Source organism: Triturus cristatus, chromosome 4_1 (genome assembly GCF_964204655.1).
Source record: "Triturus cristatus chromosome 4_1, aTriCri1.1, whole genome shotgun sequence".
NCBI lineage: Eukaryota > Metazoa > Chordata > Amphibia > Caudata > Salamandridae > Triturus > Triturus cristatus.
In genome coordinates, this window is record NC_140585.1 from 409679732 (window position 1) to 409700213 (window position 20482).

Genomic DNA, 20482 nt, shown 5'->3' on the forward strand with positions numbered 1-20482 from the left:
TGTGTATGCAACATGTAACTGATCTAACAATACTTGAAGTTTAATCGATGGAGAAATTATTTTCAAAAAAATAATAAATCGAAATATGTGAAGAAACCTCAGTGTTTCATTGAGTACAGTGCGCACTTGTTCGGTGGGTAGGTGATACTCTCCACAATATTCTTTACATTCAAAGACACGGTTGGACTCCGTGTGACACAGGTGGCGCCAACAGGAACTCTTGAATTTTGTAAATATAACTTGAGTGCACGGGGATAATATTGTTTTTGCATCTTTCAAACTTTTAGGCACCATAACTCACTTTACGGATGAATTGAACAGATGGTTTATTCTGGGATTAACTACAGACAGTGTGTTAATTAGAATATGCAGAAGACAATGGTCCAGTGGAGAGCTGGACGAACAATTCACAGAAGTCTGTGCTGTGATCAATGGACAATGGCCTGGTGGTGGCCGCCCTTCCAGTAAACAACATAGCAGAGGGGTTTCAGTTCAAGGGTCATTGATTTTGAAGAATTCTTTTGACTATAGGGTTTGAAGGGAATTTGTTAAGAATTTGGTTGCATAGTGCCTCAAGATTAGTCATTCGAAACTGAGCCTTTTACAGATGGTTTCACTCACTCACCCACTCACCTGAAACATAATGCACTTGCTTTATGATGTATAGGCCAAGGAAATAAATAAGAGTTGGTCCAAGCCCCCAGTGCTCTTAAAAAATGTATTTATCCATAAGCTAACTAACACTCACCTTCTTCAAGTTTGGTCTTTAAAACATTCTGCCTTCAACTATATTAATGTTTACATAATATTCTTTGGAGTTTCACATATTTCTTTTTTAGCAAGGTAAAAGGTAATCTACTTCACTGGAGGATTTAATTATAATCAGTGGCGCCGGCAGGAGGTGCCGATGGGCACTGTGACCAGGTACACTCCTCCGGACCCCCTTTGTGCCCCATCATCACAGTTGTATATGATTAGAATGTTCTAAGTCTATGGCATGGCCTCTTAATGTCCATGTCACTGGTGCCCTTTAACACCTTAGCTCATTAACATTGTCTTTGAGAAAGAACATTGTGAAGTATTTTCAACAATTGGCAAGTCCACCATTAACCTTTGTTCTGCTATCCTCATCCTTCATGAGGCGCCCTTTAATTCATTCATTATCCTGCCAATCACCTCCGTTTATGGCACTGCAGTTTATGACTTTGCACTGGAATTATCGGTAAAAGAAAACATTGCACATTCACTCAGTCACACCTACTCATCAACATCAAAAGGATATGAACAAAGACAATCAGCCAACATGAGAGTCTTTCCATGCCAATGAAGCACCTGTCTGAAGCAATTTCCCTTTGAGTGCGCTCCATTCCTTTGACCCAAGGGATGGAGATCTTCATTTAAAAAGACTCGGTACCGCTGGCTGCCGCGTGGACCTCTGATATCCCGATCAGTATCCCAAAGCATCCACTGGACATGCCCGGCACAGCGGATGCGTTAAGCTGCTGATCGGGGTTGGTGAGATCCATGCGGTTCCCAGCAATACTGTGTCTTTATATATTTGTATATATGTATGTATATATGTATAAGCACAACCCTGCATCATAAATACACTCATCAAGATTGTACAATTTAGATGGCCGCAATAGTTGTATCAGTGGTCCATGGTGTGCCCCATCCAGAAAGATTTTTGAGAGACATCATTGATAAGAATGTTCGATTAAATTTTGAATTCAACCATTAAACAAAACATTACTTCTACTTTGACCGAAAGAAATTCAAACATATAGTTTAAAAAAACTCGTCCTTACATTAAGACGGTTGATGTGAACTTGCTCTGGTGGGAGTCCTAAGGCGGCTGCCACTCCTCGCCGAAACATCTGAATTGTGGTGGTGTTCATTTTGTTTACATCCATTTGCAAAGACTAAAAGACAAAAACAGACTAATGAGCTCCCAGATTAGCACAGACGCTCGTTAGCTAATGACTTAGTAGCATGCACTTCATGTAGCTCTTTTTCCCAGAGCAACCAAAGACCAATAGATTTGTAAACCTTCCGCTCCTCAAAGGAAAGCTGGTAAAAGAACATTGAAGGCACCTTAAACTGGGGGCACAAGTACTGCTTTAACAACGCTCGGGGCCTCATTCCACCGAGCACTGTATCTGGGTTGGTGATGCCGCACCCGGTACATACCGGGAACATTGATATAAAGTTATTACCCAGAGAAAGAGCTCTAATCTATTTGCAGTTTAACTAACAGGGAGGAGTAGGTTTTGGGGGCGGTTTCCAAAGGCATGCAAGTTTACGCAAAAGAGTACCCCGGCAGTAGTACTTCCCCAGATCATAAATGCTTTTGTTGACTGGCCCCAGCGTTGGGTGTTGTATTTACAAAGTGTGTTATTACCTTCCCAAATGCTGGACAGTGCGGTAATGCTACATGTTTTCCACTGTTCTGACCTGCAAACTCCTAATGCATAGTACAGTCCACAACAGAGTCTGCAGTTTCACTCGGCAGAATTTGTGCAGTGAAAAATGTGATATTACATCTCCAGCCGCACTCCTGAATGTGAACTATCGTACGATGCAGAGAGAGGCTTTCAAACAACTTCCTGTGCTAGGCACAAACGAGCAGGCAGTGGTCCTCCGTTGGTGCACCACATATATCTGAAACCCATACCACTCATGAATTAAAAAAAGACAAGTAAAAGCACAGACCAGCTAGTGTGTACTTGTGGAAGGCTTGTGGGTAGCTCGAAGTGAGTATGTGCGTGTGTTCCTGCCCCACAACTTGTAGATTTAAGCAACCGCCACTGAGATTAGTGACAATTTTTAATGCTCCTAAGGCGCACACACGAGCTCACTTTGCTCACACCTTTTAATTCATCACAAATTTAAATTTGCCATTGAAGTGGTCCTAACTGCACTCACTCTACGTGCAGGTGTGCTCTTGTAAAATCTGATTGTTACAAGATGCTGGTATTTTACAATCAAATATAATACCATAAAACGATCGACAGCAGTAAAATAACATAAGTTGTAAAATATAACCATTTTCAGAAAGTAAAATTCAACCTTTTTAGAGATGTGCGCTGATGACATCGTACGTGGCTACCAACAGCATTATCAATGATACGTCTCATAATTTATCGTACTAAATAAGATATAGCAAGCCTACTTGCAGAGTTAACTCTCACCGCTGGGATATCTTGGACCTATTGATAGATGACAGATGTATATTGTTGCATAATGCAATGGTACTGTTATGTCTTGTGTCTCTGAGTTGTTTTGTGGTGTCCTTGTACTCCTCATGGAATGATGTGGTGTATACCGTATTCCACTGTCTCGGAGCTGTACTCCACATGTGTTCATTTTAAAGTTGCGGGCCCAGGACTGCACAAGGAACGTGTCTTGCTCATGGTCTATTTTAACCCAGAAGCTATAAACTGTACCAACATCTACATGAAATACATCTCTATATGTGATGCAGCCTAAAATTACCCTCAATCTCTGTCTGCTGTCTTCTCCTTGCAAAACTACATGCTATCATCTGCTTAACTGCCTGGCTTCGCAATCCTAATGTCATCACTGCTTACCAGAAAGAAGAAAGAATATCAATAACTCACATCACATATAATAACATAACATGTAAATGTAGAAAATGTCCATGTATGTCATCAGAAAATAGCTCAGACAGGTCACGACTCAAAAAGTCAGATGGTGACCATGTGGCTTCAAAACCTTGCCCCGATTTCAAACCTCTCCTTCTTAATCAAGTTCTAGGTCAGGTGTAGCTCAAAGGCGGCAATCATGCTAAGCGTCAATGATTCTTTTTGTATCCTGGATGCTCCTGGTTCTATTTGACCTCCAGGCAGTGTTTGATTTGGTCAACCAAGCATCCATTCAGAAAATGGTGGAATAATGGCTGGGGGTCAGTGGTGCAGTTTTGCAGTGGCTTGATTCCTACCTAGTCAATCTCTCACAAGAAGTCAAACTGTTGACCTCTCTATCCAGCCCCTTGCCTCTTGTGGAAGGGGTTGCACAAAGAACCATTCTCTCCGCCATGGTTTCCGTCTGTACAAGCAACCCTCAGTTTTCTCCTGAGACAATAAAACATTATTCTATCTATAAACTGCTTGGACTAATGACATTAATCCTTTGTACTGCTAACCCACAACAGTAAAAAATGCCAAATCAATGGGCTTCATCCCCGAAAATAACCTGCATTTGTTAACTCACAGCAACACTTAAGCAAAAGTAGGTCCATACCACATCAGACTACTTCAAAACAGTAGTCCAGTCCTTTAAGGCTGGACTACAGTAACACCTCCCACAGAAGGCAGATACTTGCTCAAATCCGCCTGTATATTCTACAAGGCCTTGCATGGGAGACAGCCAATTAACTAGCTCAGACACAATTTCAGGATGTTCCCAAACACTCAGTAGCACTGACCTGTTCTATCTACAAACTCCTCTCTTCTACAGAAGAACACCAATTCAAAGCAAGCTTTCTTAGGAAATGCTTCCTAATATCTGGAACTTCCATCACTCTGGCTATAAGGAAAATCTATCCCGAGTCAGTTTCAAGAACGAGCCAAACACCCTTGGAGTGACTCTTCCAAATGGTACTTGAAAAAAGCAGACCGTCGGATCACTGCTAAGGTTTGGGAGAGTGGACACCACTTACAACTCCCGCCTGCAAAGGTGGTCACAGCTCCTTTCCTAACATTTACTTGATGCATACAGTTCCTAATTTGTGAAAGAATGAGTGGCAGTGCTTAAAGCTGTGCTCAGAAGCCCACAGTTAGTGCTATTAAATGTCGGCGCACTGGATACCAAGGCTGCATAGTCTTGAATTTAGCTTAGGTCTCTTTAATCCTTTTGTAACAGCTTTGCTGCTTATTTCCCATTTGTGTGTTATTTCTTCTGTTGCTCTAGGTCAATATCTGATGAGCAAAGATAAGTGACGGTCCCCAAAAAATGAGTGATGGTGCCCCGACCCCCCCCCCCCTGCCCCCATCTCCCCAACCCGCTCCCCCGTCCCCCACTCCCACCGCAACCACGGCTCAAATGAAGCACTGGCTGTACGCGCATAATATGGTGATTTAAAAGCATGCATATTTGATGTTGTGAAATGTTTAATGTAATCATTACCTTCCTACCTAAGCGTTGTGTGGCCATGTGGGTCTAATTCAAGGTATAAAAACGTAAATAAATACGTTGGGAAACAGTTTCTGCATGTGACATATGCATACAAATAATGAGATGCACAATATTTCTCTTTTCTTATTTTGTTTGTTAGCGTTATTTAGATTTGTGAAAAACGCCAGGACATTTAGTTTCCCCATCCAACAGGTGCATTCTTCTTAATACAATAAACTTTTCAAGCCTCCAAATGTAAATGAGAAACAACCAAAATCCACGCAAAATGCTGACGCTAGGAAGATGGCAATCAGTATCATGAAGATGGTAATGTGAAGCCAGAACATTTAGAACACTGTGAGTAACAGGAGCCCCGGAGTAGTTCAAATGGCTCAATAGAGTGGAACTCCATGTGGCTTTACACAAAGACAAATCACAGAGAAACCCTAGTTCAGCCAGCAGACCAAAAAATACTTCGTGATGTGTTAGACCTTGGGAATCTCAATAAAGAATATAGCTCCAGTTGCAATTGGTATTTTTAATTAATTTTATGTCTGACCTTTGTGACAGCTTTTGCCGTCTCACCAGACTGTGGTTTAAAAAAATAATAATAATATACATATGTAGAAGGGCTTTTTTGTCAGTGGGCTTCATCCAATGATCTGTGAAACAGTTCTTCACATTTTGCTTTCAATCACCACACCATACAGCAGTTACAATATGCCAGACAATGTTTTCCATTGGCTTCCTTCATTTTGAGTGACTGCAGAAAGCCTGTGCATATTGTTCACATCTGCATAAAAATAGTTTATTTCTCTTCAGTGACAAAAGTTATTTAAAGTGTGTTTTTTAATTTAATTTTAATTTTAAATCCCAGCTATTCGGATACCCAGCTAGATGGCAATCAAGTATATTCTATTTTTCTTTTTAAAGCCGTTGGTCTAAAGTCCCAAAGTGACATTGTTGCCCGAGATTTTAATCCTGTGTTAGGTGGTTGTTAGACTTGGCACCATTGGCGTGGGTCTCCCTTCCACTTTTTCACTGTTGCCTCCTGTGTTTTTGCTGGTCTAGATGCTTTGGCCACTTTGCCACTGCTGTTCAGTGCCAAAGTGCAAGTGCTCCCGTTGTAAATTGTTGTTATGGATTAGTGATTCAATGATTGGTTTATTTGATTCACTTGTCAGACCCTAGTACAGTGCCCAGGGCTTATGAATCGAATGCTGCTGGTGGGTTTACAGCACGGATTGTGCCACCCATGGAAGCAGCTCGTAAAACGTGGCTCAGGCCTGCCTTCGCCGAGCCTGTGTGCAGTCCGGGACTGCCGTGTCGACGTGGCAAGTGCACACACTTGCCAGTCACTCGCCAGTCTCCAAACCTTCCCTTTTCTGCATGTTAGTCACCCCTAAAGAGGGTGCATTGTATGTGAAAGATAGAATATGCCTGATGTGTGTGGCATGTCCTGATAGTGAAATACTGCCTATTTAGTTTTTCACTATTGCAAGGCTATCTGTTCCCATAGCGTACTTAATGAAGCGCAATTACACTCCTTTGCCAGGCGCACAGCGATAGCAGGATTCTCCTGAAAACGTTTCTTCCATTTTTACAATTCCAAACATCATTAATCCAACTTTTCAAATGAGTTTCATCACTTCAGTTTAATGTTCTTATCAATTGCACACGTACGATGTTGGTGTTTTCATTGTTTCTAATGCAACAGATATGCCCATCCGGGCCTTTTTCTGGGCACGATAGAATTCACCACACATCCTTGGTCATGATAAACAATGTACCCAATGCATTTCGAGCCTTTGGCGGCTCTTCGTCAGGGGTTTACTACGAATAAAAAACAATACCAATGGATTAATACTTCAAGCTCCCATTGTCTTCACAAACAGTAACATAAAAGATGCAAAATGCAATGTAATACTATCGCAACCTGGGAGCTTGAAGTATTAATCCATTGGTATTGTTTTTTATTCGTAGTAAACCCCTGACGAAGAGCTGCCAAAGGCTCGAAATGCATTGGGTACATTGTTTATCATGACCAAGGATGTGTGGTGAATTCTATCGTGCCCAGAAAAAGGCCCGGATGGGCATATCTGTTGCATTAGAAACAATGAAAACACCAACATCGTACGTGTGCAATTGATAAGAACAATAAACTGAAGTGATGAAACTCATTTGAAAAGTTGGATTAATGATTTTTTGAATTGTAAAAATGGAAGAAACATTTTCAGGAGAATCCTGCTATCGCTGTGCGCCTAGCAAAGGAGTGTAATTGCGCTTCATTAAGTACGTTATTTGAATCCGTGATACCAGGGTGGATCACGTTGTCTAGGCTGCACGCAAGAAGTTTGAACTGGATGATTCATGGCATAGATGAGAATATTGGTGTGCACTGTATCACTTGTCTATATCTGTTCCCATAGGCCAGAACAGGTGGTTTGTGTATAACATCTTATAAACATAACTGACCTGGGTAACAAGATAGAAAGCCAAAGTTTAGTATGCCTGTACGCAGAATGTTAAAACGCATCTTTTAGTGAGGATGGTTTTCCCGTTCTGTGTTTGAAAATACCACTTTTGGAAGGTGGGTATTTTCTTGCCTAACCATCCAGAGTGCCCCTGCTAGGAATGTGTATTGCATGTCAGGCTTTTGGGTGACAGGGGCTGGAGAAGGACAGTTGCTCCAGAAGTCCGATGAGTCAGGCCTGGGCTGAATAGACCTGGGTTGCATTTAGAGTAGGGGAAGGAGATTTCCTTTTCACCTGAAGGGCCCGGTCTGCCTTCAACAAAGCCATCTCCACCTCCTGCCAGGAAGCTGCACCGGTGAAGACAGAACTGGTTTTGGCTAGGTCCAGACACTCTCTGCCTTCAGAGAACAAAGGATTGTGAGGTATAAATATTGGGGCCCAGTCCCCAGAGCTTTAGATCACTTCTGGGAAATCAAGAGGAAACCTTTGCCGAGGAGAAGAGCCGGAGAAGCTGAGGAGGAATACTGCCCCATGCTGTTTGCTGTCTTGAGTTGACCTGCCGTGGCTGCTTGCTGCCAAGGAAAGGAGAAGAAGGACTTTGCTGTTTTGCTTTGTCACCTGCTTGAAGAAACAAGATCTCCCAAGGCTTAAAATTGAGCTTGCCTCCAGTTCAGAATTCTCAGGAACACAAAGACTTGACCCCTTCTGTCGTCTTGCATCTGGAACTGCTGTTTCAGCTGCTACAGAAGGAACTTGCTACACCAACACCGGCGAGCAAAACCGTAACCTGCACGAAGTCATGAGTGCTGCTCCGATTTGTGACGTAGGCCCGCTGCCTGCTGCCGTATCGACTCTAAAGCTGACTTCATCATCGTAGAGCCGATCCTCGACGTGGGTGACTCCCAAATCCATCGACAGTTCACCGCCATAAGGAACAGAGGCTTCGGCACCAACGTGGCGTCACCTTCCTGACACAGTAAGGCACAGTCATCTCACCTCCCCTGTGCTGCAGTAAGGAACAGAGGCTTCACCTCACCTGGGGTCTTAAGGAACCGACGCTGCACAGCGCCAACGAAGCATCACCTCCCCGACGCCGTGAACTGACTTTGTTTTCATCGTTTCCAAGGTACTCTTCTTTGTGGGCCCGACGCAGCGCACCTCGTGATCGGTGCCGTACTTTGGGATCTCTCATTGGTCACGACTTCGTTATAGCTCCTTTTTTTTAAATATTTTTTTCCATTATTTCTTTTGACAAAGACAATAGTTATGACAAATCATACAACAAAATTAGTTAATTTACTTGACAAGCAAATCTAGGCAAAAGAAAATGGAACTTATAAGCGATACAAATGTCACTAGTTAGCTAAACAAAGTCAGATTGCTGGCAGAAAATGTAAAGAAAAGGACAACATTATTCTCCAATCCATTTGGTTACTGGCACCCACAACTTCTTAACCATATCCGGTTTCCTACGACCTTTAACTCTATAAACTGCTAGCTCCATACTATATATGGCAAGTAACCTAGCTCTCTAATTTATAAACGTGGGAGGATCGGGGCTGATCCATTGAGATGTGATATTAGCTCTTAGAATAGCCATTGCAATAAAACCTAGGCCTATATCCGATCTAGTCCATCCCATCGAATTCTGAGTCTGATCAATCCCCAGGATCGCTAGACCAGCTGTTATTGAAAGCGTCTTGCCAAGGATCTGGGCAAAGAAAAACTCGATGTCTTGTAAGTATTTAGCCAACTTGGGGCAACTAAAAAAACATATGAATCGTGTCAGCAGCCAGGAGCCCACACCTGCTACATACATTCTCCCGTGGCCCAGACCATTTAGAAATTTTCCCGGAGTGTAATATAAATCAAAGATGGACATGTAATGTTGTGCTCTCAGACTGCCAGTTATTAAGATCTGATTAGCCAATTTCATAGAAGCTTCCAAATCCGTACCCCCCAGTACGAGTTTCCTATTCCATCTGTTATTCTGAGTAGCTAGATCATCAGGGAGAGTGGATAGTAGAGTTTGATACATTTTCCCAAGCCTGGACTTAGATGCAATAATGTCCACCAACGGTATCTTAGCGTATTTGACCCACCCCTGTGCAATAGTTTTAATCAAGAAACTTCTAATTTGTAAAAACTTAAAGAAGTGTCTTGTGGAGAGCCCATATTTTTCTTGTAATTCAGAAAAAGAGATAATTTGACCACTACTAAAAAAATCACCCAAAACATTAATTCCAAGGGCTCCCCAGCCTCTGGTTATTTGATCCTGGAAAATTGGCAGTAACAGCCCATATGAAAACAAGGACGCGTTTAAGTTCAATATCCCTAACTGACACCTCATTTTTTTACAGATAGAAAATGCAGATTGAATTATTTTGAACTTTGTTTTCTTGTAATAACTAGGTTCGATAATTCTGGTTAGACAATTTGGCGCTTCCTCCCCTAATAAGAGCTCATATATAGTAGGTTTGACTGGTTCAGGAACTGACATCTTACTTCCACCCAACAGTGTCTCCATGTGCTGTAGTAATGCTGCCCAATGATAAAGCCTTAGAGACGGAAGTCCCCAACCCCCCCTTAATCTCAGAAGGATTAACCATTTAGCTGCTCTTCTAGCTTTATGGTAACTCCATAAAAATCTGATACAAACTCCTTCTGCTCTGGAAATACAAGAAGCTGGAAATTCGAGAGGTATTGTCGGAAACACATATAAAATATTTGGGAAAATGATCATCTTTATAACATTGCAGCGCCCGTGCAGTGAGAAATGAAAATGGTCTAATCTTGCAAGTGTCTGATCAGCACTTTTTATAATAGGTAGTATATTCATCTCAGGAATCTGCTCGACCGCGGCCGTAATCTTTATACCCAAATAGGTTGCTGCTGGTACTGTTGGGATCTCCTGCGGTCTTAAAGTATAGGAATGTATAACCTGGGTTTTATCAGCGTTTAATTTGTAGCCTGAAACAGAGCCAAATTGTTTCGCAATGTCATACACCGCCGGCAAGGCGGATCTTATATTCGTTGTAAAGATAGCTATGTCGTCAGCATGTGCTAACGTTTTGTACGAGATCCCATTTACCATAGCCGCTTCAATCCGCTTATCAGCATCCAGCTTACTAAGTAACGGATCAATGTATAGGGCGAATAATAATGGTGAACAGGGGCACCCCTGACATGTTCCTCTACTGATAGATAGTACATTGGATTCTTGTCCAGAAATCCGAACACGGGCCTTAGGTGAAATGTACAAAGCCTGTATAGCTGTAATAAATTCCTGCGGGAACCCTTTAGTCTTCAGCATCAGCCAAAGAAACCCCCAGGAGACCCTGTTGAATGCTTTCTCTGCATCCAACAGGATAATCCCCAGGGGTACCTTCGAGGCCTGGGCCCAATCAAACAAGGCTATTGCCCGCCTGACATGGTCAGATGTGTCACGACCAGGGATGAAGCTGTGTTGACGGACAGAACCCAGGGGAGCAATGACCCTTCCAGGCCTCAATGCTACTATTTTCGAGTAGATCTTGCTATCTGCACATATTAAAGAAATAGGGCGATATGAAGAGGGACTAAGTTCCGGCTTATCCTTCTTTTTAAAAACTAAAGTTGTTCTGTGCCATGATTCAGGAGTGTGGCCCTTCTGATCTCTTAAGAATAAAGATTCAAGTTTCCCAATGAGAATTTGTCTAAAAGTGCGTTAAAATTCCAGGGGCAATGCGTCAGGGCCTGCAGCTTTACCTGCCGCCAACGAGATTATAGCAGATTCAATTTCTTCTCTTGAGATCGAGGCAGAAAGCATATCCTTCTGTTCAGGAGCAATCTGAGAGGTAACATAATCAAACAGAAAGTCCTCGCCTGAAGTTACTGATCGATCCTTCTCAGTGGAATAAAGCCCCTGATAAAACTCCTGAAAAACCTCCAGGACTTTAGCCGGGAGATCCTGAATCTGTCACCCTACATTTTTTATACGACATATTCAATTCAAAACTGTTCTTTGCTGTATACGTTTGGCTAGTAGTCTGCCGGTATTCTCTCCATATTCGTATATATCAGCCCTATGCTGCTGGAATCTTATGGCTAAATCCTCCCCATAATGTTGATGTGTTTTAGTTCTCGCTGTTGCTATCTTTTTTTGGCATTCCCCTCTCTTCTGCTGATCCCCAATTACCCAGATAAGCTCTTCCTCAGCCTCCCTAAGCAGATCTACCCAGCCATTAACCTTCTCTTTTGTCTTCCTCTGTTGATACAGAGAAAAACTAAGAGTTTCCCCCTTCACCGCCGCTTTAAAGGCATCCCAGACTATTAGCTCAGATGCAGTCTCCCTATTCCTCTCGAAAAATTCCACAATCCAATTTGAAATATATAGGTAGTATTCTAGATTGAGTAGTAACTTTCTGTCAAAAGTCCCGGATGTCATTGCTTGTCCAACATTTCCAACTGGGAGTTGGATCACTAAAGGGTTATGATCGGATATAAATCTTGGAAAAAGCTCACAGGTAATCCTCCCCGCTATTGTGTTAGTCACAAAAAAATAGTCATAGTGTACACATTTTTTAGGGGGGGCAGAAAAGAACGTATACCCTGAATAAGTTTGACGCTGGCTTTGCCAAATATCGGCTAATCCATGTTTCTGGCATAGCCCCTGTAAAGCCTTATAAGACTTGACCTTCCGTCCAGTATGAGAGTCATTACTTTGAAGATTAAAGCTGGCATTCAAAGGAATGTTAAAATCCCCACAGAAAACTATCAAGGGAGACCACAGAGCTAGTTCAATATTTAAGTGGCCGAGACTTGTGGGGTCATCTAAGTTGGAACCATAGAGAGAACATATAGTGTATAATTTCCCCCTGATAACTATTTCTACGATTACCCATCTACCTAAGTTATCTTCCTTAACTCGATTACAAGTTAAAAGCCCATGCCTAGCCATTATAGCAACTCCTCGAGTGTTGATAGCTTGGTGGGTACAAGGAAGGAGACCGAGACCCAAATCCTTTAACCACATTCGATTGTTCCAGCAGATATGAGTCTCCTGGAGACATAATACGTCGATCCTCATATCTAATAAGTTTCGCTAATATACCCCTCTTTTTCCTGTCATTGAGGCCACAGCAATTTAAAGAACAAATTCTGATATATTTATTCCTATCTTCCATACCTAAAAATTCCTTCTAAAGTCCAAATAAACACAAGGACTTTGCCGCCAACTTTCCTACAAAAAAAAGAGAACTTAACGAAATATTGAATCTTGTCAAAGTTACTATATTTGTCGTAACTGTACAATTGAACAAATGCTAGAGTGCCCCCCACCCTCTCCCCTTCTGCCCCCCCGGACACCCCCCAGTTGAGTCCCTCCCACTCAGACCTCTCCCCACCCCCCTCCCACCCCCCACCCCCCACCACACTAGCCATGGGTACCACCTGTCCCTGGTGATGCTGAGCTAACCCATCCCTCCGGACAGCGAGACCTTTAATCCTAGTCTTTGTACCTTTCATTAGTAAGATGAACGGTTTGAACACCCAAAGAATAGAATAAAATGGTATATAGAGTGAGAAACAGGGATAAACATACAAAAGAGAAAGCAAATGAGGTTTTGGAATTCGAGGCTCAAAGAAAATATTTCACATCTAAGAACACAGCAATTTGTTCAAGCAGAATTTTAAGACGTATTCAGTGACAGTAAGAACTCTTTAGCCTGGATCTCTGACTGAAAATACTGCGTGTGCCCCTGAAAAACCACCTTCAAGTCAGGACGAACAAAAAAATCACACCCCTTCCCTACTCTTTTACGGTCAGGTCTAGCAAGATCATATAGAGATTCCCTGGCTAGAAAATTATTTAGAGAAATCATAATAGCGCGTGGGGGATTGTCAGATTGCCCTGCTGCTCTCCGTTGGTTAAAAGGGAAGCGGTGGGCCCTTTGTATTTGCATCTTCCAGTCCCATTGCAGCAAATCCGGGAAGGCCTCTTCAAAAAGGTGTATCACAAACTGGCGAATATCAGACCCTTCTTTTCCCTCCGGGATGCCCAAAATTCGCAAGTTATTTCATCTGGCGCGATTTTCTAAATCGGTCAGTTGTATCGTCTCCTAACGTTTGCATTGACTCAGTTTTCTTTTTCTGCGTGTTTAGCTCAACCTCCAATTGGGAAATCCTGGCTTCTGCCTCTACGATTCTAGTTGCAAAGTCTGCACAAGTCTTTGCGATTCTTTGGATAGAATTTTGCAACTTTCTACTGGCACCTTGTGTCCGAGAACTCTCAGCCCTAGTTTCCTCCCTATGGGCCATAATCACTTGGTATATCGTAGCCAATGTGATTTCTTCAGTGCATTGCATCGTACTACCAGGCTCTGCCGGTATCTCTCCTTTCCCTTCATCAGCTTGTTTCTCTCCTAAGTTTGGCGAGTAGGAGAAATCCCATATCATGCTACCAGTGGCCCCCTCGGGCCTGCTAACCGGTGTTGGGAAGGTAGGGAATTTTGTAATCAATCCAGGATTAGACAAATATCTATCCGACTCTTCTTCGTAGAGTAGACTACTCGTGTCACTCCCTTCACCAGCCCAGTCTTTGCCCTGACTTTCATCTTCTGAAGAGTTGGAATGATCAGAAAGAGAGAAAAACTTATCAACAGTATCCTCCTCTCTACAATTAGGATTGTTGTAGTCTCTCTGGATGGCCTTATTATTATGTAAAACTGCGTCCTCCCTACCAGTTCCCAATCCATTGATTAACTGAACTTCATTTCCCAAGATGCATTGGGATTGCAGTGTTAATGGTAGAGTTGGACCATCCGTTATTACCATTGGTGATGTTTTTTCCATGACACAAGTTTCAGCAAAATTGGTAGTGGAGTTCACCAATTCAGCATCAATGAGATCAGCTGCCCCCCGCTCTGCACCCCCAGGAGTGAGACCTCACCGGTTACTCCCCCCACTCCATCCGTACTGTTGACCTGAGTCTGGGACACTTTCACAACCTTCTCCCCCTGTAACGAAGAGTCTGCGGCTTTAGTTTTCCCTGAAGGGAATATTCCAGCACTACCAGCGGCAGAATTGGCAGAATTAGCTATTGTTTTGCTTTTTACTGACTGAGCCTTAAACAAAGCAGGTACAGTTTGCTTACCGCGTGTAACGGCTCCATTCTTCGGAATTTTCTGCTGCTCGCCTGAGCTTGTCGTCTCTGCTCCAGATCTGAGGCTCGTATCCATAGAGCCTCCTCCGACTGTAGAACCAGCAACAGCAGGTTTCCCGATGTTATCGGAGCTCGCGACCGAGCCGCGTCCTCTTACCCTCTTGCTGCTTGTCTTTGCTGGCATCCTTGCAGCTTCCTCCTTGTAATCGGGAAAAAAAAACCTGGCAGCAGTTGAGCAGCAAAGAGCTCGGGACGCCAACCGACAGGGAAGCGGAACCCTCCACAACCAACTCCGCGTTGTCCAGAGCATCCGCAGCGTCCGATACGGCTATGGGATTTTCGCCGGCTACGAATAGGTGCGTAGTATCGGGCAGTTTTCTTTTCCCGGAAAACCGGCTACTTAGAATGATGTAGTTTTCAAAGTCACCATCAAAGCAGGTCTCGACAGGAGAGATTAGGTGGTCAGCTCACTCGGCCGAATGACCGGCCGCCATCTTGCCTACCAAGAGGATGAACAGGGGTTATTTTAGGAGTGTATCCCCCTTTCCCTGACTAGAAGCAAGGGCCCCTATTTGGACAAAGATACCCACCTCTGCCAACTAGAGACCCCCATTTCTAACAGTGGTGATTTATTATTGTCTCCTTCACAAATGATAATAATAAAATGCATGGCACAACTGTATAGCTTCCTATTTTAAGAACATTACTAGTAAAACAGCCACATTAGTGATTTATCTTTTTTTATTTAAAATTCTTACTGAAATCATACTACAGCCACACATAGAAGGCAGCAAGGTTTCCTATTTTTAATTTAGTGGCACAGGTTTTTAATAAAAATAAAGATTACACCAGCTTGCCAAGACCGACCTATTGACTTTGCCAATGCTTTTTAAGTTCTTGCTTCACACCAAGCAGGCTCTAGTAACGACACAGGGTGGAAAAATGTGTTATAGACATGCAGATTTATTCTAAGCTAACAGTGACTATATAAATCACTTTCAGCAAGAGATAAAATATGAGGAATATGCAGATAATGTAAGGTGTTGCATTGGAAGAAATACCAAGTGGTGCGGGCAGAGAGGAAAGAAATATCCTTGGGAAAGAAGAGGAGAAACACTGGGACCTTTCAGCACAGAAGCCACCATTTTACCAAGCAGGTAAACTGCCATTTATTATCAAGAAAAACAAAGTCAGTTTAAATAATTTTCCCGTGTTTTTACAAGGATATTTATTCGTTTTCAATATAAAAACATCATTGAATAAACACAGTTTCAGGTTACCATAGCAAATCAGCAATAATCAAGCACTGATCATTGGGCATAGCACATAGTCCACATCATGTTATCTCCTGGGGAAATTCGGCCTCGTTCCTTTCATTTTCCCTCATTAATTCAATTATCTATTCTTTATTCGTTCCTTTTTCAACATGTCCCTGAAAACTTTTATCTATTACATTAATGAATCACACAAGATTATGCTTTTTGGATCATGTTCCCCATATCTTCTGATATTTGACGGGTGAACCCTTGCTCATGTATAGATTTGTTTTTCAGCCTCTCAACTGAATTGATGCTGGCCTCTTGGATAAATGGACTGGCTCTACTACCCGTGAACTGACACCTGAACTTCTGTGGCTGTCGCGCCAAGCTAAGCCTTCCTGTCCATGGTACACAGACTCCCTCAAAGAGGTTAAGAGTAAGTGTAAACATCTTGAAAGACAGTGGAGGTTATCATATAACCTATCTTAAATATGTAACAATAAAAATTGTTGAAATAAAAAAAAAATCATAATTAGAACAAATTTGCAAAGAAATCCTATTTTGATGACAGAATAATAAAAGCTGGCAACAAGTCTAGAGAAATGCTTTAGATTGGGAAAACTTTTACATTCCTGGAGGCCTGTGAAGGGCATCAGTAGCCCACTGTGGAATGGTGTAACCAACTGGCGCAGTATTTCCAGAACAAGATTATATTCAAGCCAGTCTCCTCCCTTCTATACAGCCCACCCTGAGGATCCCCCTCTGAATGTTAAGGAATCCGGTGCACCCCTGGATGGCCCGGGTCTGGATATAGCAAAACCTGCTGCAATTTTGGATGTGAGCTTGACACCATCGGCGGGAGCGCCGACTCTTGGAATAGCTGCTCTAACAGTACAACCAGGGGGGGTCAGCGGAATCTGATATGGCGACAGGTATGGCTACGGCAGAACACCAACTTAAGAGTTAAGGTAGTGCGTTCTAGATTTCATAACAATTCGACATACATACAGAAGTCCATTAATGATAGAAGCACAGTTCTAGGAAAGCCCAAGTGTGGACCATGTCAAGCTTGTGACGCAGAAATGTTATTGGTCTGGGTGGAATATATGGAATACCATATTTAACTAAAAGAGATGAGAAATAGGAAGTCACGTAATGTCATTTATCTTATCCTATGCCCAATAATCTTTGGCTAGAGGAGGCGTGAATTATGAATACGATTTTGTGAACATGCATCAGTAGTGGAAATTAAGAAAATTCAAGCTCCCTTTGTATCACACCGCATTGAATACAATCATTCTCAAGCTAACCTACAGTGGATTACTTTGAAGAAAATCTAATTTATTGGGGAAAATGTGAGACTAGACTATGAAGGATTAAGGAAATCTTTAGGATCTTTACGCTTCAAACATTTATGAATGGGCTCAATGAAAAGATAGCATGGGAGGCAGTAATTAAGTGGCATCTCTATGAGACACTATACAGGTACTATAAGATCCCTGGTATCTTTACTCACAAGTGTTGCTGTCAGTGGTACATAGAGTACCCTGGAGTGTTGTGTTGATGTTCTTTGCCAGGGTCCAAAAGACACCTGATGTATTTAATCATATCTATTGTTGTTTGTGTCCTATTAAGTACCTTTGAGTCACTTTTGGTACACACATAATGTTTTATTACTTTGGTCAATATGTCTGTAGGTTGCTAGCAGGGAGGTTGGTGTAGACCTAATTTCTATAGGCTGTATATAAAAAAATTGTCCTTTTTTGGGGAGTTATATAGTCTATGTCACTAGACGTATACAGCAACATGACTCCATTATGAAACTAGTCTAAGATGGTGATCGAAGAGAAAGGATGGGTCATGTGACATTCTTAGTTGATAAACATGCAGAACGGTTAGTCCTTGTTCCTAACAAAGTTGGATATTTAACAGCCTATTTCTGTAAGAAAATACCATGTGATTCAGTTCATAAGAGGAGGTGTGCCAAGTTGCATAAAACTAAAAGTGGAATCCAATTGAAGCACCGATATGCAATCATCTTATGTTTGCTAAGTATAGGGAGTGTTTATGGGATCCTGTTACCACACAGTAAATGGATTGTGAGATGTTAGTCCTGATGATTAGGCAACATGGTAATTACCTACCTGTGTATTTATATGTGGGTAAGTACTCCGTATAAAGTCAGTCCATGTTGATTTATCGAACAGAAGCAACATGTGCCTTTCTAAATAGGCTGAGATGTGGTGATAGAAGGGCAATGCACATGACAGTAATTAGTAAGCATATATTAAGAGCCAGCTCCATGATGTCAACGCACCCAATTCAATTGTAGGAACTTGGCACATAAAAGAGAATGAAAAATATATTTATACATTGAATGTGAAGATATTTTGATGGGTACGCCACAGGCATAATGGAGGTACGGGTTAATGTTATTTAAACTCGATCCTCATTTTCAGAAATAGGAGTCCCTCAAAGTATGTATTATTTATAACATAATGGCCTGACCAACTTGTAAAGTTCCCGCATATTGCGCTCTTATTTAAGTAAGGTTATGCATTTGGTGGTAGCAAGTGACTATATATTAAGGACCAGACTAGCGATGTCCTCGTATTCCATTCAATTGTAGGTATTTGGCACACAAAACATGAATGGAAAATACATGTTTGTGCCTAACTTCAATATGAACTGATGATATCATTCTTTGAAAGGAACACTTTGTCTTAAGTCCCATAGTGAACATTATAAAACAGTGACCACTCAGGTAGTAATAAAAACCCTACATATGTACAGAAGCACTGTCCTGGAACCTTTCTGTTACCATGATCAACACTTCTGCGTTTGAGGCTTACAGCACATGGACCTCATATGTAAAATGCAAATATGCCTACAGATTGCATGGATGGTTAGGCATGTAAGGGAAATAGAGAACTGGTGTAAGTACGCCTAACTGTAGATTATAAATATATGCAATGTATGTATCACTAACACTATAATAAACAAAGTTAAGGAGTGGTATTAGTAAAACACTTGACTAAAAATTGCACTCTAGTAATGAGCTAATAGAGAATAAGATATTAGATACCTTAAAATGGTGAAGGCTATTGTACACAAGTTACAGATACTGCTCTGGTTACTTGTTTCTGATCAGTTTATCTTTCCTCAGTAATGTGGTGTCATGAAATTATTGCATTTCATATGATGAAACCAACACCATTATATTCTCTAGTCTTTTTTCAGATGGCCAGCTGATGCCACTAATAAAAATCTGTGGTTAAAGTGAAATCAATGACTTATCAGACAAAAAAGACATCTAGTACGAAGATATGCCCTTTCCGTCAACTAACTGGTCTGAGTGGTGGATCATCTTGACTGTATCTACATTCAACAGCTATGAGGCTGGGAGATGGTGGTCTGAGGAAAGAGTTTAGAATTTTCCAAAATGAGAGTATTTAGAGATTTATTTTTGCCCCTCGAAGGAGAAACATTCACTAGGAAAACCAGAGTCTTCTCAAGGAAAGCCATCACCAACAAATTAATGCACAATTTGTGTAGGGGTCTCTGGGTTAAAGAGCAGCTGAAAACATGGATTATCAACAAACAATTCAATACTGGACACAACATCATCTGTTTGACTTGAAAACATGTGGCATGTATTTCTCCTCATTGGACTCTCTCTGAGTGTGATTCCGAGTTAGACTCCTGGCCCCAATTTAATTCAGATGGTTGTGAACTTCTATCATTGCGATCACTACAGTACACCAACCACCAGGCTACCTATTGTAGATGACAGGTGCAGGTCTGTGAGTGCCAAAGGGTGGACTGTAGAGTTAGTGCAGCCTACCACTTACCACTCACTTTCACTGCAAGAGCATCAGGGCACTTGAAGGTGTACATGCCATGTTTGGGTATTTCTTTGAAGGTCCGGGGGTTTGTCCCCAACCCGTTGATTGATAAGTTCAAACCGCATTGAAAACTTGCAGACTTTTTCTGAAAAATCAAACATATTTCATTCTTTGCAGATAAAAAAGTGAGGAATTGGAGACCGACTTAGGACTAAGAAAGAAGTCCACCTTTCTCTCCCCAACCAGTTTGATTTCCATTCAAATCCTTACCTTTAACAGGCTATGGCCAAAGAAGTGGATGCCATGAATGTATCAAAGGAGTATGACTTTAACAACATGAGCAGTGAGGAGCCATGGATTCACTTAGAGCAGATTACAAAATCATAATAAAACCCACAGACAAAGGCCGAGCTGTAGTCTTAAAGAACATACATGATTACAAGAAGGAGTGCTTGTGTCTCCAAGGTGATCAACACCACTATAGGATATTAATAAACTGCCTGGCTGAGACATTGACAATGGAGATTGGAAGTATGGTGGAGGAGGCTGAGGCAAACAGATAGATATCAAAGAAGGAAGAAGAGTTCCTCAAGGAAGACAGTCCAGTATTGCTCAGTTTTTATGCTT

At 41.9% G+C, this 20482-nt stretch overlaps 1 protein-coding gene across 2 annotated transcripts in view; it reads right to left on the reverse strand.

Moving 5' to 3' along the window:
- Positions 1-20482, reverse strand: part of PTPRR (protein tyrosine phosphatase receptor type R) — an 813462-nt gene that overhangs the window by 461886 nt on the left and 331094 nt on the right. For both annotated transcript variants that reach the window (XM_085652526.1, XM_085652527.1), the window contains one exon: positions 1809-1922. In XM_085652526.1, coding sequence (XP_085508652.1) covers positions 1809-1922 — 114 coding nt within the window. The remainder of the gene's footprint in view (positions 1-1808; positions 1923-20482) is intronic.